General features: G+C 35.2%; 2 protein-coding genes across 2 annotated transcripts; one reads left to right on the top strand and one right to left on the bottom strand.

Moving 5' to 3' along the window:
- Positions 1–209: 209 nt before the first annotated feature.
- LOC108192318 (uncharacterized) lies at positions 210–16873 on the top strand. Its single transcript, XM_017372287.2, has 13 exons — positions 210–392; positions 569–727; positions 1018–1269; positions 1385–1504; positions 3016–3093; positions 3411–3503; positions 4034–4129; positions 4806–4859; positions 4939–5142; positions 6728–6853; positions 14715–14780; positions 15176–15475; positions 16160–16873. The coding sequence occupies exons 1-13, from the start codon at positions 330–332 to the stop codon at positions 16634–16636; spliced, it is 2088 nt and encodes a 695-aa protein (XP_017227776.1). The 5' UTR covers positions 210–329; the 3' UTR covers positions 16637–16873.
- Positions 16874–17796: 923 nt separating this feature from the next.
- LOC108192410 (protein FMP32, mitochondrial) lies at positions 17797–21755 on the bottom strand. Its single transcript, XM_017372278.2, has 6 exons — positions 21484–21755; positions 21270–21401; positions 21126–21185; positions 18489–18622; positions 18259–18325; positions 17797–18175 (listed from the first exon to the last, which is right to left on the bottom strand). The coding sequence occupies exons 1-6, from the start codon at positions 21655–21657 to the stop codon at positions 18056–18058; spliced, it is 687 nt and encodes a 228-aa protein (XP_017227767.1). The 5' UTR covers positions 21658–21755; the 3' UTR covers positions 17797–18055.
- Between the last annotated feature and the right edge of the window lie 496 nt (positions 21756–22251).

Genomic DNA, 22251 nt, shown 5'->3' with positions numbered 1-22251 from the left:
ATTCGGTTGTTTTATTCCGCTAAGTTAGAATACTTCCTGTCAAATTTATTCTACGAACTAGTGGATATTAAAATTTTGTCATCAAAATATCACATATTCAACCGTGAAATTATATTCTTTTAATAAAAATAAAAAATATTGTACGCTAATGTAATTTATTTTTGGATTGGTATATTTGATTGACAAAGGGAAGGGAGGCGAATTAAAGTTAAAATAAAAGATGAATTGGCATTAAGAGTAAAGTAAAACCCAAAGACACGATGAACTAACTCAACTCAACAAGACGACGACTACCAGTGGTGAGCAAAGTTGTAGCAACACAATCAAACATGAGAAAGCGAGATTTAGCTATTCTCATGCTCTCCGCTTTTGCTATATTCTTCTCTCTCCATGTAATCTCTCTCTCTCTCTCTCTCTCTCTCTCTCTCTCTCTCTCTCTCTCTCTGATATCATTTCTAGATCTGTTTGGACTCTATATTATCATCATCACTTAATTGTTAATTGTGTTTATAGCTTGTAATTGATTAATTTGTGTTCAATTAATTGAATTAGTAAAACATTTTGATAGCATGAAGGTGATTTTTCGTTTAAAGAGGCGTGGTATCATTTATCTGATGAATATCCAGTCAAGTACGAAGCTGAGCGTCTTCCTCCGCCCATTGTTTCTGATCTTAACGGTGACGGAAAATACGAGGTCCTCGTCGCCACTCACGATGCCAAAATTCAGGTCATCTATTAGTCTACGGATTTTACTTAATGTCAATGTCTAGTGTTATCTGCCCCCAAATTCATTAGCAGTCGTCTCGAGCATTTCTCTATACGTTATTAATATCAATATACTTTAGTAGAATTATTTATACATGTAAATTGCGTTTCCGCACCAGAATCATGTGTGTATGCAGAATATTGTATCTGCCATAACAACTTTTTATACGTTGCTTTATAAATATATTGTTAGGTATATGTGTGTAATTGTGTTTATGTGTTTTTCATTTTTTCTTAAAATTTTAATTCTAGGTATTAGAGCCTCATTCTAGACGTGTGGACCAAGGATTTAGTGAAGCTCGCGTTCTTGCTGAAATTTCCTTGTTGCCAGACAAGATTCGTGTTGCATCAGGAAGACGTGCTGTAGCCATGGCTGCAGGAGTTGTTGATCGCATCTATAAGCATGGACAAGTGCAGAAGCAGGTCCTTGTTGTCGTAACGTCTGGTTGGTCTGTTATGTGTTTTGATCACAACCTCAAAAAACTATGGGAGAAGAATCTTCAGGTTTCTCATAATTTTGAGTCTTATATTAGCAACTACAGGCCTCTTTCTGTTGTCTTTTGGTAGATTAAGCAAAACTCTAGTGACAAACACTAAGCATATCCTTTATATCTCTCAGGAGGATTTCCCTCATCATGTTCACCACAGGGAGATAGCTATCTCTATAAGCAATTATACCATCAAACACGGAGATTCAGGCTTGGTTATTGTAGGTGGCAGGATGGAAATACAGAGTCATGTGAGTTTCTTAACTTTGCAACTTTGATGGCTTATCTCTTGTGCTATTTCACTATAAACACATACAGATTTTTTAGCCTTTCTGTGCATATCAGCGACACTTTGTCTAGTGAAAGTGTGTCCTTATACGAAGCTTTAGTACTTATAATAGGTATAGACCGATTGCTTTAATACTTTTGAATTTTAAGGTAGATGGTAATCTGTTAAATTCAAGCGAAGAAGTGCTTAACAAATACTATAAAGTGGGAAGGGGTTATCAAATGAATCACCAGCTATATTCCCCATCAAAATTCAGTAGGTTTTTCAGCTAACTTCTGTCCATCAGAATCCAGCAAGTCTTCCAGCTAACCGGAACTTGATATATCAGTTTTATCCTTAAGCATGATTTGTTTACCTTTTTCCAATATTTGAAACCAATTTGATGGAGTGAAGCATCTTGATTAATAGGCAACTTAAGATGGTGCACAGGAATGTGGTTTTTAGTTGCACAGGATGTAGACAAACAAACAAAAAGGGATCTAAACTTGTTTCAGATGGCCCTAAAAAAGGAACCTTAGCCTACTGAAATAAATTGGAGAATTATCAAAGTCAAATAAACGAAATAAATTGTGGAACGCTACCTTGATATCATTTCTTTAAGATTGAGTTATATGTGGAGTTGTGGTTTTGAGACAATATATGAGGTTTTTGGATCAGATTTAAGCGTCCATTAGATAGGGTTGCTTTTTGGTGCTGTTATTCTTTGGATTAGTTTATTGCTAAATTTAACAAGGAAAATTAATTGCTATGCATTTAGTGAATGGGTCCTTATTCACCCACCAACGACAGAGCGAGCTTTTTTTTTTAGTTCCAGGTTAGGAACGAAATGTTGTGCGGTTCTAGTATTATCTACTGAAAATTTATTTGGCAGTTTTTTTTACCTGAGGCAGTAGGTAACTCTCCGAAGTAATTCTTAATGGACTTGTCTCACGTAATCAATATCAATATAAATACAGAATTAAATTGATAATCATTTCTTTACTTCGACAAGGAAACACTTATCTTGAACTTATATTCCTAATTCTTAAACAAAATTGGGTCTATTCATTTTCCGCCTAGGGACAATGTTTTTTCCTGAAAATTACACAAAGCATCAGTTCAATTTAAGACAGACTTTCAAAAGTGGGAAAAAATTACTAGGTTGGGCCCTCTTTGGCCAGCCGACCAAACAAAGTTGTGGTTGCCTGGAATTTTCTAAGCGTGCATCGTTATCCTTTCAAAAATGCATGTTTGTCTATGAAAGTATGTGGCTTTTATAATGTTTTGTACTTTTTTGCTGTTGTATTATCTATTGTCTGGTGTTTAGCTCTTTTGCTCGATAGTGTAGTTAGTTTTCTAGTTCATTACATTCTAATTATGTACTTATAAACACTTAATATTCTTTTGCTTTAGTGATGCATCTTAGTCGCAATTATAATTTTGACGTTAGCATTTACAACTCTTGTTCGTTCTTACTTTTAATAACCTTTTCAGATGCAAATGGATCCTTTTGAAGATATTAACATGGCAGTAGATAGTGAGCAGCATAGAAGAAGTGCAAACGAAAAGGAGGTATGTAGTGGACATTTTATGCTGTAAAGTTATGCATACAGAGCAATTAGTCTTGATTAAAAATATCATACCTTAGTATACAGGTCCGTCTGACATAGAACACGATACTTATATTTTATATCGAAGCATCATGCTGATTATTGGCTGCTATGAATTGAAATAATTTCATAGCAAAGATAGTCAAAAGTTAGTTACATCTTTTAGGGAGCATATTATAACATACGAAACCAAAGATGGAGGTATGTTCATGAGCTGAAACTTATTGTAAGTTCTTTTAATATTAAATACTCATGTTTTATGATCTTGTAAATTTGTAGGTCTTTGAGAACTCTACCGTGGATTTGCGCCATTTTGCATTTTTTGCTTTTGGTGGTCGATCAGGGAAACTTCATTGGACGAGAAAAAATGAGGTTGGAAGCTTATGTGCTCCAGAGTTGGTCCAGTTCCCAACAAGTTATATATATATATATGTATTATCTCTTAGATGTTATATATTTTCTGATAATTGTTTTTAGAAGTAAGCATTTTGCTAAACCAAACTTCAGTGAAGTGAAGGAACTGATCGAGATACCAAAAAAATCATTTTAATATTCAAAGTAGGTGACACTTTCAGTTGCATTTGACACAGATGACTACTTATATGACTTAAAACAGGCAAAGTTTAAGATTGAATCTAGTGATTCAATAGCAGGTCTAAAAGAATTAGATATGTGATAGGCTTCTCAAAATTTCTTCAGTTTGGCTTTTATTGACTACTTATATGCATGGCGGGTATTTAATTTGTAAGAAGCAAATGATACTGTTTCAGGTTCAACTATTCTATTGTGGTATTAATTTTATTACCATTGAGGTTGTAGAACTATCAATGATTATCAGTTATGAACTTATGCATACGAATTACATTACATACCCTGTTTCCTAATTAATTATGCTGTTACAGGATATTGAAGCACTATCATCAGACGCGTCTCAGTTGATTCCACAGCATAATTACAAGCTTGATGTTCATGCTTTAAACAGTCGACGTCCTGGAGAGGTATGATATATTTAGCTTGACAGATCAAGTTTGTTAGCATGTAGTTATACTGAAAGTATTAACTTTAGTATCTTTTTGAGTCGCTATAATTATAAATAGAGTTAAGTTCTGTGGAGTGGAGACCACTATTTCCATTGGAGACAGTGGAGACCTTATGTTCTGCGTGGAAAACATTACAAAATGTATTTATCTTATAAAATATATGCTAGATAGACCACTATTTCACTGAATATCTTGAAAATTATGTAATTTTTGCAAGCAAAATACTGCAAAACGTTTAGTTCTGCAAAACATGTTTTGCACATTACAAAACATGTTCTCTCATAGAACATACATGATTTTCAATGAAATAGTGATTTTTACATAAAATATTTAGTAAAAGAATAGATTTTTCAATATTTTAACCGAAAACTTACACGGTCTCCAATGAAACAGCTGTCTCCATAGAAATTTTATCTATATAAATATATAATACAAAATTATGATTTTTACTTTGCAGATCTAACTTTGAGTTACTTTGAATCTAGGTGACTGTTATATTCTCTTAAATTGTTATAGGAAATATGATTACATAGACTTCTTAATATATAATTCGTAATGCATCCTTGGTGTGGACTTTCATATGTAAGTATCATGTTTTCCATTAAGTTATCTAACTGAACTATATGAAATGTAGTTTGAGTGTAGGGAATTTAGAGAATCCATCCTTGGAGTAATGCCGCATCAGTGGGTAAGTGTTGTATTTGTGTTTGTCCACATCACTGGGTAAATGTAGTTTGTATGGTCACACATCAGTTTTCTTGAACCAGGATAGGCGGGAGGACACGCTGTTAAAGTTGGCACATTTCAGACGTCACAAGAGAAAAGCACTGAAGAAAACAGACGGAAAAAGCACGACTTACCCTTACCACAAGCCTGAGGAAAACCATCCTCCAGGCAAGGACTCGACCCAGAAAATTTCAAACTTGATTGGAAAAACAGCAAAATATGCTGGATCAGCAAAACCAAAGAAGGTAGTCTTTTCATCTTTATAGTGGGAACAGTGAGAGGATGTAAAAAAAAAATAAATTGCGGCCGTAATTACACTTGCTAGTAATTGATTTTTCTTATATCGAGATATGTGTTCTGTTGTAACACCATGCTACTGAACAATTGTCATTTTATAAGAGTAAAGTTATTGTTAAGAAAATGACTTTTAGCTGATAGTATTATCATATTAGGTATTTTGGATAAGGTTCACTTTGCGGGATAGATCATGTATCACCGAGGGAAAGAACAAAAATTGGTGCCATTCAACAAACAATAAATCTAGTTTTGGGTTGTGGGAGATGTGAGTATCTATTTTTTTTATCGCAGTAAAGCAAAGAGAGGTTCATGTTCCAATTTGGTACACGTGACCTCTTTTTGACGTGCCCATGGTCCTACGTTACCCGGACCCTCCATTTTTGTTCTTATACCCTGTCCACCGGACATGACATGGGTGTGGTGCAAGGAATTCATTTAGTCCACCTGCGTTGCTGACTTTTAAGAGGAGGGGTAAAAAAGGAAATGACAAGAATTTGGATAGATAAGGAAAATAGAATAATGAAAGGAAAATATATAAAGGAAAGGGAAAAGAGGATTAGGGTATTGCATATTGTGTGAGTTTTTTGTTTTTCTGGTGGAGGCGGCCTCTCCTCGAACTGGGGTAGTATTAAGTATAGCTCGTTGTTTTTTCTTCATGTTTTGTAATTGAACTTGTTATTCTGGCGTAATATCAGTACTGTGAGCTTAATTAAGTGGGTGAATCCAAGTTAGTTCATTACATGTGGGTATGGGATCCGGCCGGATCCTTCAAATTAAAATCGGATACTTCAGCTTCTAACATCCCTGTAAAAAATGAAAATTAAGGTATTGTTACAACGTGTTTCCAAACTCCAGAGAGCAAGGTGCATGAACGGCTTGTTTTTAACAAGTTGTTTCTATTTTATTCTATAGATTTTATGCTACAATTTGACATACAGAATTAAGTGTATGTGACTTATGTGCAGTAGTCACTATTTTTATGAATGTATATATCAGTCTATATAAAGTTTTAATTTGCAATAAGCTTCATCTCGAGTCCCCACACCAATATATTAATAATCATTATAAAACTAAAAATCCATCTCTGGGACCAGCACGTGTGTCCAACACCCTTACCGGAGTCTGGGTAACATAGCCATGGTCACCCTTAAAATCTGTTCTGATTACCTACTTCTAAACCACTATATGCATGTAAGTTCATGGTTTTTTGTTACGCATAATGCAGTCTTCCTCCTTGATTCTGATTGAATTGCTATGGAATGAAGAAGGGTGCATTATTAGCCTTTTAAAATTCTTTTGCTTAGAAGTTGTCACACAGACCTTATACTAATGTACTCTTTGGTCACTGATAGAGTGAGTCGTTTTTCTGAATGCTACATTAAATTGTTATAATAATATTATTTTTATCATTGATTTCTTCAAAAATTATTAGTCATCGTAAGAATCTGTTGTTTGCTTGTCAGTGAAAATTTATAATAATTGACATTTACAGTTTTTTGATTTTCTTTAAGACCTTTTTCTTTGGTGAACCAGCCATCAAATTACATTCCTACAATCACAAACCACACCCAGCTTTGGTGGGTTCCGAATGTTGTTGTGGCTCATCAGAAGGAAGGGATCGAGGCAGTCCATTTGGCATCTGGTCGCACTTTATGCAAGGTAAACATTGAATAAAGTATTTTAATGTTGTAGATGTTATTGGAACTGCTGGGCTCATAACAATTGTGGAAAGGGATCAGTGTCCATGACTTATATGGCCAACACGTCCATACCACCGACAAAAATAGCTCAACAAGCCTTCACCAACCACCATATTCGTTAACAAATTTATGTTATCTTTATTGAGAAGTAACATGGCTTACATAAAGCTTGGATAGTACTGATTATTTTGGTTAGTTTGAATCTTTTCCAGTTTTCTGGAGAAAATCTTCACAGCCCAGTATTATATATAGAGACCTTTTTAATTACTGTTCAGAATAACCTCTACTCCGGGGAAAGGATAGCAAATATGGAGGAATAAAGAGAAATCGGAGGTGGGTAGAGGATTGAAGGTGGCACTGATTTGTAGATCTAGAGGTTCATTAAGAGTAAAAATAAAGGAAATCCCGGCTTCTCATTTTTTTTAATACGAGAGCTTCTCTCTTTATTCTCTATGACAGAGGTAGATGTTTAGCTTCATGTATAACTTGCAAATAACATTTATATCTTTTGCACGAGTCAATATTCGCAGACCAAGAAGTTGTTCACTACTACTTATAAAGAGCAACTTAGTTTTTTCTTTTAAAATAATAATGTGATACAATGTTCTGCTTAAAATAATAATGTGTTACAATGTTCTGCTTAAAGTGTCAGGAACTTAGGTTGCTGAACTGAAATTTCTAGTATTTTTGGTAATATTTGTGTTGTAGATTAAGAGGAGATTGAGGCTAGAAATGAGAGATACCTTGAGATTACAGAAGATTATTAGAGATTGACAGTGTTTTAGAAAAATCAGATATGTCTTGTAGAGAAAGATAATCTTAAAGAGAGAAGTCAGTTAGGAAATTAAAGAGAAACAGACTGGTCGAACTAATTTCCCATTTTCTAATATTCAAATCATTAAGCATAATGTGAAAAGTACAACCATGAAATCTATTTGTAGACTCCTAATTACCAAGTAATGAACCAGATACTGATTCGGAGCAAAGGATAAACATATGAGTTTGTTTTACTTTATGTTATTATTTAGGAATTGGTTTAGTTCTATTTCATTATAATTTTAGGGATTTACTCCTATATAAGGAGATGTAATCTATCATTGTTGGAGACTTTGATTTTTAATGAATCGAGATTGTTCTCTCTTGTGTTATGGCCTATACGATCCATGCAGTTTATCTCTTCTGCTGCTAACACAATGTCCTTAATACAGAAATATACACCACTTCATTTTTTCGTATTAGAGTTACATTAGAACAGCTGACATTCAGGGATAAAATAATCTTGTTTAAATTCACATATTTTAGGAGTATATACTGATCCTTACTACACCTGACATTTAGGGATAGGATAATATAGAAATGTAAACTGTATTTCTTGATTAAACTGAAAGGCTTACAACTGAATATATACAATCTGTTGTGCACCTACTTCTAACAACTATTCCCGCTCAATTCTGTTCAAGAATATTTACAAAACTACCCTGTATGATTTATTATATTGACCCTTGTGTCCCCAATACCCTCCCTCAAATTGGGAGGTCGGAAAATGTTGCAGACACCCAATTTGATTAGATGCTGTCTCGTCTTGTGTGCAGTGAGAGGTTTAGTGAGTAAATCTGCAGGTTGTTGGTGAGTAGAAATGTAGGTAGGCTGAATGAAGCCACTCTTGACTTTATCCCTCACAAAGTGACAATCTAATTCGATATGTTTTGTGCGCTCGTGGAGCACTGGATTATCTGCAATGTTGATGGCAGAAGTATTATCGCAAAACAAAGAGATAGGAGTTGGAATTGTAAAGTGCAGTTCAGTAAGTAGATTGAAAATCCACTGGACTTCACATGTAGCAGAGGCAAGAGCTCTGTATTCAGATTCAGTTGAGGATCTGGCAACCACATTTTGTTTCTTACACTTCCATGAGTAATGAATTACCAAGCAGTACACAAAAACCAGAAATAGAGCGTCTTGTCATTGGGCATGTGCCCCAATCAGCATCACAAAAAACTTGTAGAGTAAGAGAACTGGAAGCTGAAAGAAGACGACCCTGACCTGGTGCATTCTTAAGATACCTTACTAATTTCAAGGCTGAGTTCCAGTGAATATCAGTAGGCTTAGCCATAAACTGACTGAGAATATGGACTGGATATGAAAGTTCAGGTCTAGTAATAGTCAAGTAAATGAGCTGACCTACTAGTCGCCTGTAGCTAGAACCATCAGTCAAAGGGATACCAGATGTAGAACTGAGGTTATGCTGAGTAGGTAATGTAATAGCACTAGGTTTTGACCCAAGTAAACCAGTTGTCTTAAGAAGGTTAAGAGCATACTTCCTCTGATGAATGTATATACCATCTTTTGACCTGGCAATTTCGATGCCTAAAAAAATAATTGAGGTGCCCAAGGTCTTTAACTTTGAATTTGGTATTGAGGAAGGTTTTGACATCTGCAATGTATCCTTCCTGTGACCCTGTGAGAATAATATCATCAACATATACTAACAGAGCAGTGAAACCAGAAGATGTGTGAAGGAAGAAAAGAGCATTATCAGACTTTGATTGCTCAAAACCAAATTCCAAAAGAGCAGTGGAAAATTTATCAAACCACTCTCTAGGTGCCTGTTTCAGGCCATAGAGAGATTTTATCAATTTACAAACTGGATTTGAGCCTTTGAATTCTGGAGGAATAACCACACCTGGAGGAACCCTCATATAGACCTCTTCATGTAAATCACCATGAAGAAAAGCATTAGTAATATCTAGCTGGTGAAGAGTCCATTTCTGAATAGCTGCCAAGGACAAAACAATTCTGACAGTAGACATTTTTGCAACAGGTGCAAAAGTCTGAAAATAATCAAGTCCCTGTGTTTAGCCTTTTGCCACTAGTCTGGCCTTATATCTGTCCAAAGTCCCATCTGCCTTGTATTTTATTTTGAAAATCCATTTGCAATCTACTGCTTTCTTGCCTGGTGGTAATGAAGTAAATATCCAAGTGTTATTGGACTCTAAAGCATTTAATTCAGTCTGTATTGCAGTACACCATAGGGGATCTGTGATGGCCTGTTTATAGTGAGTAGGCTCAAAAATTTTGGCAGAATTGGCAACAAAATGCTGGTAAGAAGGCTTAAGATGAGAAATGGTGTTTACTGTACCAATTGGATATTGAACAGTACTATTAATAGTATTCTTTAGAGTAGAGGGAAGACCAGTGAAGTCTTTAAATTTCTGTGAAATGTTTCTCTGCCTGACAGGTCTAATAGGAGGAGTAGACCTATGAGGTGAGACAGTAGGCTCCTGTGTCTGTGGAGGAGACTCTGAAAAAGTGACTTGTGGAGAAGTTGAACTATGTGAAACTGGTGGAGTTGGTGAATTTTGTGGAGTTGGTGGATTTGGTGGATTTGATGGATTTGGTAGATTTGGTGGAGTTGTTGGATTTGGTGGATTTGGTGGAATAGGTGTAGCTGTGAGATCATCAATAAAGGTGTGCTCAACAGGAAACATAAGAGAGGAATTCTTTGTCAAAGACTTATGTTTGTAAGGAAAAATGTTTTCATAGAAAACCACATCTCTGGAATTAAAGGTTGTGTGGGTATCCAAATTTAGTAATCTATAAGATTTCTGACCATGTGGATAGCCTAAGAAAAGACACTTCACAGCTCTAGGATAGAATTTATCAGCTCTCTTAGCTAAGGTAGATGCATAGCAGAGACAACCAAACACTTTAATGTGTGAATAAGAAGGAGATTTATTGAGAAGTACAGAATAAGGAGTTTTATTCTGTAACACAGAACTAGGAGTCCTGTTTATGAGATAAGTAGCAGTAAGTAAGCAATCTCCCCAGAGATGAAGTGGAAGAGAAGCATTAAATCTTAAAGCTCTGGCCACAGATAATAAATGTCTGTGTTTTCTTTCAGCCCTCCCATTTTGTTGGGGAGTGTCAACACAGGAATGTTGATGAACTATTCCTAATTTGTCAAACATGGAGTGCATGGAGTGATTAAAGAATTCTGATCCATTATCAGAACGAACAGTTTTAACAGAAGTGTCAAAATGATTTTTGACATATGTGAAGAATTTGGCAAAAATGGCAGGAACCTGTGATTTGCTAGACAGCAAATAAGTCCATGTACATCTACTAAAATCATCCACAATAGTAAGAAAGGAATGACAAGTAGAATATGTAGCATGTTTATATGGTCCCCACAGATCACAGTGAATTAGTTCAAAAGCTTTAGAAGCTCTACTATCACTTACAGGAAAAACAAGTCTACTTTGCTTAACAAAGTGACAAACTGAACAATGAAACTGTTTAGGTATACTAATGTGAGATGACAGACTATCAATTGTTTTTATTACATGTAATGGAGAATGCCCCATCCTGTCATGCCACAATTGAGTAGTTGAAGAAGAACTGCAATTCACAGAAGATGAATGTGTAGTTGCAGAGGGAAGAAGAAGCTTATACAGATTGCCATGAAGAGTTCCAATCCCTAGTACCCTCTTCTTCATAGGGTCCTGTATGATACAGTTGTGAGAATGGAAATATATGACACAAGAAAGATTTTGACACAACTTGCTAACAGAGATCAAGTTGAACTTGAAATCAGGTATGAGTAGAACATCATATAAAGTGATGTCTGGAGTGAGTTTTAGAGTACCCTTAAAGTGAACTACAGTGGACTGACCATTTGGTAGACAGATATTTATACAACAGGGTGTAAGATTTTCTAATTGATCATTATTGCAAGTAATATGATCAGTAGCCCTTGAATCTAATATCCAATCTGTAGAGGTATGAAAATTAAGAAGGCATATAGAATTCATGTAAGAACATGAGAAAGCAGGAGAACCTGACTGTGGAGGCTCCTGAGATTGGGAAGTAGAGGCCTGAGTATGGCTTAATAAGCCCATCAGCTGTTGGTATTGAGCCTGAGTGAAACCATTTGCCTGATTCTGAGAAGTCTCAGAATGAGTACCAGTCTGTCCATTGTCTGTAGTAGTTGCAATCTGAGCTACAACTTTTCCATCAGAGTTTGAGGTAAATCTGGAAGGCTTCTTGTCTGTGGAGCCTTGTTTCTTTGGTGGAAAACCAATGATGTGAAAGCATCTGTCCTTAGTGTGATTTGTCCCTTGACAATGAGTACAGTATAGATTTCCTTTCTTAGGGTTAGGCTTGGTATCATTCTTCTTGAACTGAGGCTTAGAGAACCTGTTGTTTGAAGGTTGTTGGCTCAAAAGAGCAGCTGATTCTATTGTAGAACTTCCATTGTGAAATATATTCCTCTGTTTTTCTTCCTGCTGAAGGAGTGCTAGTGCTTGATTCATAGAAGGAAGAGGATTCATCATGAGCATTTGACCCCTGATGTTAGTGAAGTTTTCATTCAATCCCATCAAGAACTGTGTGACCTTCATCATGTTTTCATGTTGATCTTTCTCCAGTCTGGCGTTGCAAGTACAAACAGGAGCTTTAACCGCATTGATGAAGTCATCATACAATTTCTTAAACTTAGTGTAATAGGCAGATATTGTAAGACTCTCTTGAACCAGAGAAGACATAGCAGTTCTGAGCTCAAAGATTCTGGGGCCATTACTCTGTATAAATCTCACATGGAGTTCTTCCCACATTTCAGTAGCACTTCCAATATAAACCAGACTCGATCGAATTCCAGGAATAATCGAGTTCAACAACCAGGTAATGACCATATCATTACATCTTTGCCAGTGATCAAAGTAAGCAGATTCAACTCCTGGTGTCTTGTATTTACCAGACACAAAACCAAGCTTATTCTTGGCTGAAAGTGCAAGACTCATTGATCGTTTCCACTCATTAAAATTGTCACCATTGAGTGCTTCAGACACTAGAATATGTCCAGGATGATCAGATGGATGCAAGTATAGAGGATGACTAGCCTCTAGAGTTATAGATTGAAAATCACAATCTAGGTCAATATGTGCAGAAACATTCTCATGTTCACTTGATTGAGACATAGTGAACTGTTTGTGAGATTGATTCACAGAAAACTTTTGACAGTATCAATTACTTTGATTTTCAGAGAAACTAACAACTTCTTGTCAATTGTGACAAGTACAACACATCAAATTCTCAATGATTGTGTCGATTTATCAAGAACAACAACTAATTGAGAACAAAATGAATTGAGAACAGAACGAAATCAATTCATCATACGATTCACTACAGAATCAAGAACAGTAATGCGATTGTAACAAGAACAGTAACGAAAAGCTTATCTGAAGATTCAGTGAAATCTCGTGAGTGTAGAAAGTGTGTAGAGTTTTGCGGAGTGAGTTGCGATGTGATGCGGTGTTATGACGGCGGTGCGATGACGGCGATGTGTCGGTGGAGCGGCGGTGCGAATCAGAGGTGATGTGTGGTGAAGCGGAGCAGCGAGCCAACCTCGCTCTGATACCATATAGAAATGTAAACTGTATTTCTTGATTAAACTGAAAGGCTTACAACTGAATATATACAATCTGTTGTGCACCTACTTCTAACAACTATTCCCGCTCAATTCTGTTCAAGAATATTTACAAAACTACCCTGTATGATTTATTATATTGACCCTTGTGTCCCCAATAGATAAGCTCTTTCAATTTCACATATTATAGGAGTAAAATGCTAAAACTGATCCTTACAGTAAGTAAAGTGTCCCAATTATTGTGTGTTTCTTAGAATTGATTAATTCAGGACAAGTTGAACAAGTATAATATAAAAACGAATAACAAAGATAGAAGTTGGGTGGATGAATACAAGAACACCCACTGCCCTAAGGGTTTCCCAACTGCAGGAGGAAGAAAGGTCACGGATCACAATTCACAACCCATGAGAGAGATCTAAATTTGATACTCAATAAATATCTCAAAAACCAAGTCCACTATGATGTGGCTGATTTCAATGCTTATATAGGGATTATAACCCCTAATAAAAAACCTAATGGACTAAGGCCTATAATAATTGGGCTTTATTATAACTAAACTAGTTATTGAATAATCTACTAGCCCCACATAAACAAAATAAATGAATATGCTAATTTCCAAACACTAATCATGATTAAACTATTGACTTAATAAAATAAAAGATCCCTTTTATTGCACTATGAGGCCACCTTTTCTAGAGGAAATAAAATTAATTATGTTGTAAATTATTATTTACATCACGTAAAGCTCAAGGCCAAGCTTATCTTTTCCAACTTGCAAGTCGCAATTACAAGTTTTGCACATGTACTGCACCACTAGTTATGGTAAAATTGCATTATAGGTTATTGCCCAAAGATTACTGTTGTGGTTGAACAGAGAGCTACTGTTCTAACTGATCACCGGGTCACTGTTATATTATACAAATCCATCTCAATATGAAGAAAGTGATTTCCAGTTGTGGTAGAAAAAATTCTGCGCTATATTACTCCAGAACAACAATTAACTCCTTTGACAAAGATCCAACCTTATGGATAAGAATTTCAGATAAAGCAAGTGGACATACAAGTTTCTGGTATGATCTGATGGTGCAATATATAATCTGTATTTACAAAAGAACATAAATCTAGATAGCTGACATATATTGAAAAGCAAACCTTTTACATATTTTATGGGAATGCCAGATTGAAGGTGCATGGAAATTTGTTTTTCGTCCTCATTTTGTGTCAGTTTTTTCTTTAAAAAAATTGTAGATGGAAGCTCTGGCTGTCCCTTGTTCCAGTTTCCCTACAGTTGTACTGATATACTGATGTACTTATCATCGCTCACTTGTGCATGTCTCTGTTTTGATATAATTTTGTTCGGCACTGACAAAATATTTCTTGATCATCATTGTGGCAGCTTCATCTTCAAGAAGGTGGACTCCATGCTGATATTAATGGGGATGGGGTTCTTGATCATGTACAGGTGTGCTTGTGATATATGGCATTTGCATATTGATGTGTGAATGTTTGTTGACTCTTTTCACATGCTAATGGTATTGCCTAACTTATCCATGAATTCCGCCACGTCTTTCCAGATTAATATTTCCCTAAATATGTTTTTTTAAAATGCATGCTGCACAGAAATCACTATAGTTACCATAGCACCATGAAAGCATGCTACTTGAGAGATCTTGTTCTGCTAAAGTCGTATGTTTACAATCAATGAAAACATAATAGCAAAAGTATAATACCAGTAAGAACACACAAATTGGGTTCTGAAGAGAAGAAAGCGAAAGACACAAATCTTGTATATGGTTATGTTTCAACCAGTCTTTGACTGATGTTAGTGGTGAACTGATTTTGGTTAAATTTATGTAGGCTGTAGGGAGAAATGGTGCTGAGCGGACTGTTGTAAGTGGATCAATGGATGTACTGCGACCTTGTTGGGCTGTTGCTACTTCTGGTGTGCCTGTTCGGGAACAACTGTTCAATGTTTCTATATGTCATCATACACCATTTAACTTATTTCAACACGGAGAATATTCTAGAAGTTTTGGGCGGACTGCAGATACAGGTTCTTTGGAGGTAGCAACTCCAATTCTTATCCCACGAGATGATGGGTACCGTCATAGAAAGGGAAGCCATGGAGATGTTGTTTTTCTAACTAATCGTGGTGAGGTATGCTATTATGCTCTACAATATGCCATCTTTGATGATACATATTAGTTAAATATGCATTGTCATCTTAGTGACACCCAAGTCAGATGTCTTGTTTTGCATTGCTGCATTACATGTTGAATATTGTTCTGTTCGTATAACTGTAAGGCTTGAAAATGAATTTAGCAACAGAAAAAGGGCTTTATGATGTCGTGAAAAATTTCAGACCGTTGTTGCTCTATTTCAGTCAATATAGAATGTGCATACATACACATTAATGTTAAGTATTGAACAACAAGAATTCGTTAACTTACATTGTTGAGCAGTTTGCGTACTCTACGCTGACCCCTTTCTCATTATAAATCTCTTAAGACTTCTTTTGTCAACAAGCTCCCTCAGATGTTATACTCTGTTTCAGCAAAAGATACCTGCATGTTCTCCGTACACTAAATTGCAACCAGTCTTTAACTGTACCCTCCATTTTAATGTTAATGTGATACGCACTTACATATGATTATATATGAAGTAATAATGTATATTTGAATTTGGAGTGCGTTATGAATCTGATGGAAATATTCCATCTTGCAGGGACCCTAACTAAGACTAGCAATGCTCTTGTGGTTATAATTAAGATTATATATTAAGACTACTTGTTTTGTTATAAAAGAAACATCAACCAAATTGTCTTTGGTACATTTCTTTCAGGTAACTTCTTACTCTCCCAGTACTCATGGCCATGAAGCTATTTGGCAATGGCAGATTTTGACAGGTGCAACATGGTCAAACCTACCATCTCCATCAGGCATGATGGAATCTGGCAAGGTGGTGCCCACTCTTAAGGCATTTACCTTACGTAAGCATGATAATCAAGAACTGATCCTTGCCGCGGGAGATCAGGAAGCTTTGGTGATATCCTCCGGAGGAAGTATACTAGCATCCATTGACCTTCCGGCTCCCCCAACACATGCCTTGGTGAACGAGGATTTCTCAAATGATGGACTTACTGACCTTATTCTTGTAACTTCTAGTGGAGTCTATGGCTTTGTTCAGACAAGGCAACCTGGTGCCCTCTTCTTTAGCACTCTGGTTGGCTGCCTTATCGTTGTGATGGGAGTAATATTTGTCTCACAACACTTGAATTCCATGAAAGGGAAGCCTCGAGTATCTTCTGGGCACCTCTAAAAAGACTGAGATATAAAGAGGTCCTTTACATGGAACAACTTGACAGAGAGAACCTTTAGTAGTTGATGGCAAGTGAGTGCAATAGACAGACGAGCTTTCGGATAAAGATTATGTCTCGATGCTCTCGACCTCTTGTATTTAAAATTTTATGTATAAAATGACTTGAGGTTTAATGTAATGTACATGAGATTCCTACAAAATTTTGATAATAACTTCTCAGAAGTTTTAGTTATTTAACATTAACAATGGTTGATTCGAAGTTGAAGAATGATGTGTTATCAAATCTGAAATGTATGAAAAAGTGAGTTGTTAGTTGGTAATCGGTAAAAAAAAATGTCGGTTACCTTTCGTCTTGTTGGATGATAAAGAGTAAAAGGCCTCCAATTTCTCAGAATGGCTGTGATTCTAGGTTTATATCATCCAACCCTCTTTTGCGCTAACATACTAACATACTAGACTGAACCAAATGCCTGCCTCAAAGTTAATCGAGTAATGGTTTATAGTTTTTCCGAACTATTCTCCTCTGTTGTGGTTCTCAATCTTCGACCTATGTTCCTTCAGAAATTGCTCTCTTTCTCTCTTTCCTCTTCTCTCTGTGTCCCTTTTTCTCTCTGTTCCTCTACATTTTCCTCCATTACGCTTTCATGTAATCGATTTCATACCAAGGTGGCAGACAATAATACGAAGCTAGGTCAATCAAAAAAAAAAGAAGATCTGCAGAGACCAATACAGCAATATAGGTTCTGCAAACAAATTCTCTATAGATGTACTTCTGCACAAAATGGTGTAAAAATCAACTCTAACCCCACTCTAAAAGTTGTACCATTTTAATGTGATACAAGATACTAAACCAAATTTGGTCTTTTAGAGTTTTATTAAAAAGAATATATCACAACATTATGCACGGAAGGGTGGCGTTTCATGTCCAGGAAAGCAGCTCGGGCTTGATGAATTTTAAATGTGTGTGGCTCACCTTTATTGTTTCAACTGGAAATTGCTGAATAGCTTGAGCCTGACTGTATGAACCAGAGCAGCTCCCCTAAAAGCCATACCGACTCTATGCCTGGTGTTAATCTTATAACAAACAAACAAATATACATAATGAACAATTATCTATGAAATATAACAGTCAGTAAGGATGAGTTACTAAGAGAATGATATCCAAACAACTTCTGAAAACATTAAGCATAAATCAAGAGTGCAAATTACAGTGAACGAATAGATTACATCTAAAGGAAATCACAGTTCATCATAAAGGAACAGTGAAGATATCAGCATAGATAGCTAAATGTATCCTTATTCTGCGGATAGTAAAAATATTCCAATCCCTTGCTGTATCCTATTACCTAAACTAAACAAATACAATGTCTCACTTCTTTCCTATAGGTTAGGTGATCACTAAGTTGAAGTATAACAAACTCACAACAAGATACGCAGCACTGCGAGACCAACAGCAGAAATAGATACAAGGGTACCTATACAGTACTTTATAATATCAAACTTTGCTGCTTCTACCTGAGCCCTCAATGCATGTATTTCCTGAGATAAAGATATCTTGTAAGGATCCAAGAAGATAAGGCTAATAACTTAACAAGTCCAAGTTATTCATGTAGTTTACTCACACGGTCAAGAGTGTTAGTGAGGTTCGAAGTTTCCTGGACCTGATTTGCTAGCTCATCGCGGATTCTCCTGCATCCAGTGAATAGTTGAAAATTCAAGTTGAAACACATATTACCATAAAACACACATAAAACATGTATGATTACAGCATGAGTATTTTTATCTGTAAAAATTACAGAACTCTAAACCTCGTTAATAAACAAAAGAAGTAGCCTTTATATTTCATCCATACCCTCGCTCAAGATTTAAGTCCAAACGCTGCCCAGCAGTGACTTTGTCTATCTCATACTTCAGTTCACTGCGCATTTTTTCTATATCACTCTTGAGTTTCTCGGTCTCATGCTGTAACATAGAAAAATGGTGCCCCTGTATCGTAAACACGGAAAGGGCAAAAAAAGTTTATATAAAGATCATGATTTATTATGATATAACTTTATCACGAGAAGTTGCTAAAACATCCAATATTCAATATGATAGATTAGTTATTTACATTAACAATCACAAATAACTTATACGTGCATTTATTAATTAATTTAAAGAATGTTCTTGCTTCCAAGGAAATTTAACATGCTGATGGTTCACCAACCCATATTCTATATTCCTTTGGTTAGACAAGGTCCCTTGCTTTATGGTTGGAGGTGACAATCTTCAGAAGACTTGAAACATATATTAACAATTAAGATATCATCATCAAAACGTATAGAAGGCAATACATTCAGTGTATTGCACTCACTTGATGGACTGCTCCTATTCTTAAAGTGTCTTTTATAATTTGGTTTCTAGAATGGTTAGATGCACGAGCACCAATTTAAAGTAGGTATACCAGTGGGTGCAACTATACCATGGATAATCACTGGTAGCAAACCAATAACATATTACTTCAAAGACTTTCAATGTGTAATTACAACTACCACAACCATTTGTCTTTAGGTCTGGTCATCTGGTTTTATAAAACAAGAGTCATGATTGGCGGACTTTATTTATAGTAAAATTAATATTACCCATGTACCAGATCATTTGACAAAGCTTAATCGAGAAAAAAGTAGCAACTTTGATACATAGGCAAGACTAGCACTTCCAATCAGGACCGCAAAGTAATTTATTTATTCTTTATTTTAGATTTAAGACATCCAGATTTATTCAATCTGGATTGGGAAATTCTCAAAGGTACCCTCTTGGAATTGGCTTTTCCAAATGGTACACAAAATAGTTTTGGTTTGCGGATGGTACCATTATACTATTATGTCATTCTCTATACCCCTACCGTTAACCTCCGTTTGTCAACTGTTATATTTTGGGTATCATTCGGAAAAGCCAGTTCTAGAAGTGTACCATTAATAATTTCTCTTAAATATAATATTATGATTTTTTTAATCCTATTATTTTGACAAATTAAACATATACGTAGTAAAGTAAATATTAGTTGTTAACGTTAGGCATGTCAATGGATCGGGTTCGGATCGGATCAACCTATATCCATGTCCATTTATTTTATCGGATTCAGATTCAGATTCGGATCAGATCGATCCCAGATTTTTATAGGCCGATCCATATATGGATCCGTTAGGATCATGGATCAGATATCCGCTCCGTTTAATTAATTTTATTTTATTTTATAAAATTTGACATATTATTAAAGGCTATTTATCATTATAATTTTATAATATTTCAAAATACAAACATTAATTTACAAAATAATTGTGTTTATAAACTCCAACATAGTCCGACTGCAATCGGCACAATGCTTTAATGAAATAATATACTAGTAATACCTAAAATATAAAGTTTGGCTAACGGAGGTTGACGGTAGGAGTACTGCTTGGAATGACATAATAGTAGAATGGTACCATTCAAAAGCCAAAACAATTTATGTACCAATTAGAAAAGCCAATTTTAAAAGGGTACCATCGAGAATTTCCCATCTGGATTTAAGAAAATACAGTAAATCCTATTCACAAGGGATCAAATTATCCTTAAAATACCGAGAATATTCAATCATGATTTTATATTTATCCTTTAGGTGGTGTTCATTCAAAATTATTTAAACTCCGTTAAATTCTCATGCCATTCAAAAACCAATGGCTCGCAAGGCTATGTCTTTCTCTTTCAGATTTTTTCAAACTTTATATATTGATTGATTCTTAGGGATGTGTTGGTGTTTTTTATGTTTTTCGAAATCCCTTCCTAAATCCATAAGATTTTAAAGAATTTGTGCCTAAATCTCAAACACTTTACATCAATTCTACTATATTTTGTTAGGTATCCGCTATAGATTGACATTAACCAAAAACAATAACAAGTACAAAAGTAAATAACACAAACAATCAAAATGAAAATCCTTCAAGGGAGGGTAAAATCACAACTACACTAGGGAGGGTAAAATCACAAATATACTAAATATGAACACATTACAAGATTGAAGTCGCCCACTTACTCAACACTATTGAATGCAATTACCTTACATTGATCATAAAAAAATTTGTCTTGTGTGTCTCTCACACAAACCTCTAACGTTTGCAATTAATAAAACCCCTAAAGATACACATAAATTCTAATCATAATTTATGTCAAATCCTAATTATGATAATTACCGTTTTCTCTTATCTTGGAAAAATACTTCCGCGACTAATATTTCGACAGAAATAAGACTACATCAATCATCATAAAAAAATACCCTCTCAAATCAATATTCTTCACTTAATTAAGGAATTTGGGGATCCCAATATATTTTATCTCAACTTCGCCAGAGTTCGCGTTAAATTAAAATCAACTACAACATAAATTATGCAATTGACTTAACCCGGAGAAGAAAAGAAAACGTAAAATATAGAAATGAGTAGCCCGGAAAGCAAGTAGAATAAAAAGATACCTGGGAACTAGTTACTTGTGATTTAAACTTGGATAAATGAGCATCTTGAGTCATGACAATCTACACAAGAACCCAGAGCAGAGTTTTAATGAAATAATATACTAGTAAATACAAGGCAAAAATGAAGAAGAGAGAGAAACCAACTTTTTCCATTTCAGCTTTAGAGAGAAAAGAATGAGCCACATTTTCTAAAGTATCATTTAAGACTTGAGTAATACAAGAAGTAATTGACTCTGCTTGCTTTGATGGCACACCCTCTGCTTCTAATCTCCTAACCTGTAGTACATAATTAACAACAAACACTATTAGCAAGCATATTATTTATTATTACAAGTAAGGTATAGATGATGATACTTACAAGGGCTAAAGTGTCAACAAGAAAGACACGGTTGCCATTATTAGATTGAACCAGCTTAGAAAAATGGTGGCTATTCATTCCATTTCTGATCGGAGGTGAAAGATTCAAACGGCTCCCCAATAAGGATGCTATTGTGTTTCTCGCCTCTTTACGTGTCGCCGCAAAACCAGCCATGGATTTAGATCCAGAGTCTGTCTCACTATTTTCTTCCTAAATTTATTCCATCAGGGTATCTCATATGTATGAGCTACAGGCACCTGTCAGCGAAATCGAACCAGAACTCAACTGTTTAAATTCGGATTATGTCCGGATCGAAAGGATTCGATCGCCTACCGTCTCGATTAAGCGTTAATCGGTGAAAAAATCATTTTTTTCTAAAAATCCGCCAAAATCGGGATTAATCGGTCAAAAGTGGGGATTAATCGGAAAAACTCGGTCAAAGGTCGGTGAATTTAAAAAAATTTAAAATAAAAAGTAAAAAAAATTTAAAATTTTAATTTTAAATAAAACAAAAGCCACGGAATTGACAAAACACATAAATTAAAGTTGTTTTTTTATAACTTTCCACTTCTTCAATATTAGCTCCTAAACTCTAATTACATAAATTTGCAATATCTTCCTTCGCAGATTCAATCAAATTCAAGTTTATATATGAGATGACTGGACTTGTATCATGTTTTGTGTTATAAAAAATCATCAATCTTTTGATTTTATATAACTATAAATTTATACTATATATAATTATATATATATATATATAATTATATA

The sequence above is a fragment of the Daucus carota genome, chromosome 4 (genome assembly GCF_001625215.2).
Source record: "Daucus carota subsp. sativus chromosome 4, DH1 v3.0, whole genome shotgun sequence".
Taxonomy (NCBI): Eukaryota; Viridiplantae; Streptophyta; class Magnoliopsida; order Apiales; family Apiaceae; genus Daucus; species Daucus carota.
This window is presented reverse-complemented; position numbering and strand designations above follow the sequence as displayed.

Excerpts from the sequence above, each read along its gene's own strand:
- LOC108192410 (XM_017372278.2), bottom strand. The coding sequence starts at position 21,657 with ATGGCTGGTTTTGCGGCGACACGTAAAGAGGCGAGAAACACAATAGCA. Across the intron at positions 21,186-21,269 it reads CTAAAGCTGAAATGGAAAAA|ATTGTCATGACTCAAGATGC; the intron begins GTTGGTTTCTCT and ends GTTCTTGTGTAG. Across the intron at positions 18,623-21,125 it reads CACAAGTAACTAGTTCCCAG|GGGCACCATTTTTCTATGTT; the intron begins GTATCTTTTTAT and ends TTTACGATACAG.
- LOC108192318 (XM_017372287.2), top strand. The coding sequence starts at position 330 with ATGAGAAAGCGAGATTTAGCTATTCTCATGCTCTCCGCTTTTGCTATA. Across the intron at positions 728-1,017 it reads CTCACGATGCCAAAATTCAG|GTATTAGAGCCTCATTCTAG; the intron begins GTCATCTATTAG and ends TTTTAATTCTAG. Across the intron at positions 3,094-3,410 it reads GAAGTGCAAACGAAAAGGAG|GTCTTTGAGAACTCTACCGT; the intron begins GTATGTAGTGGA and ends GTAAATTTGTAG.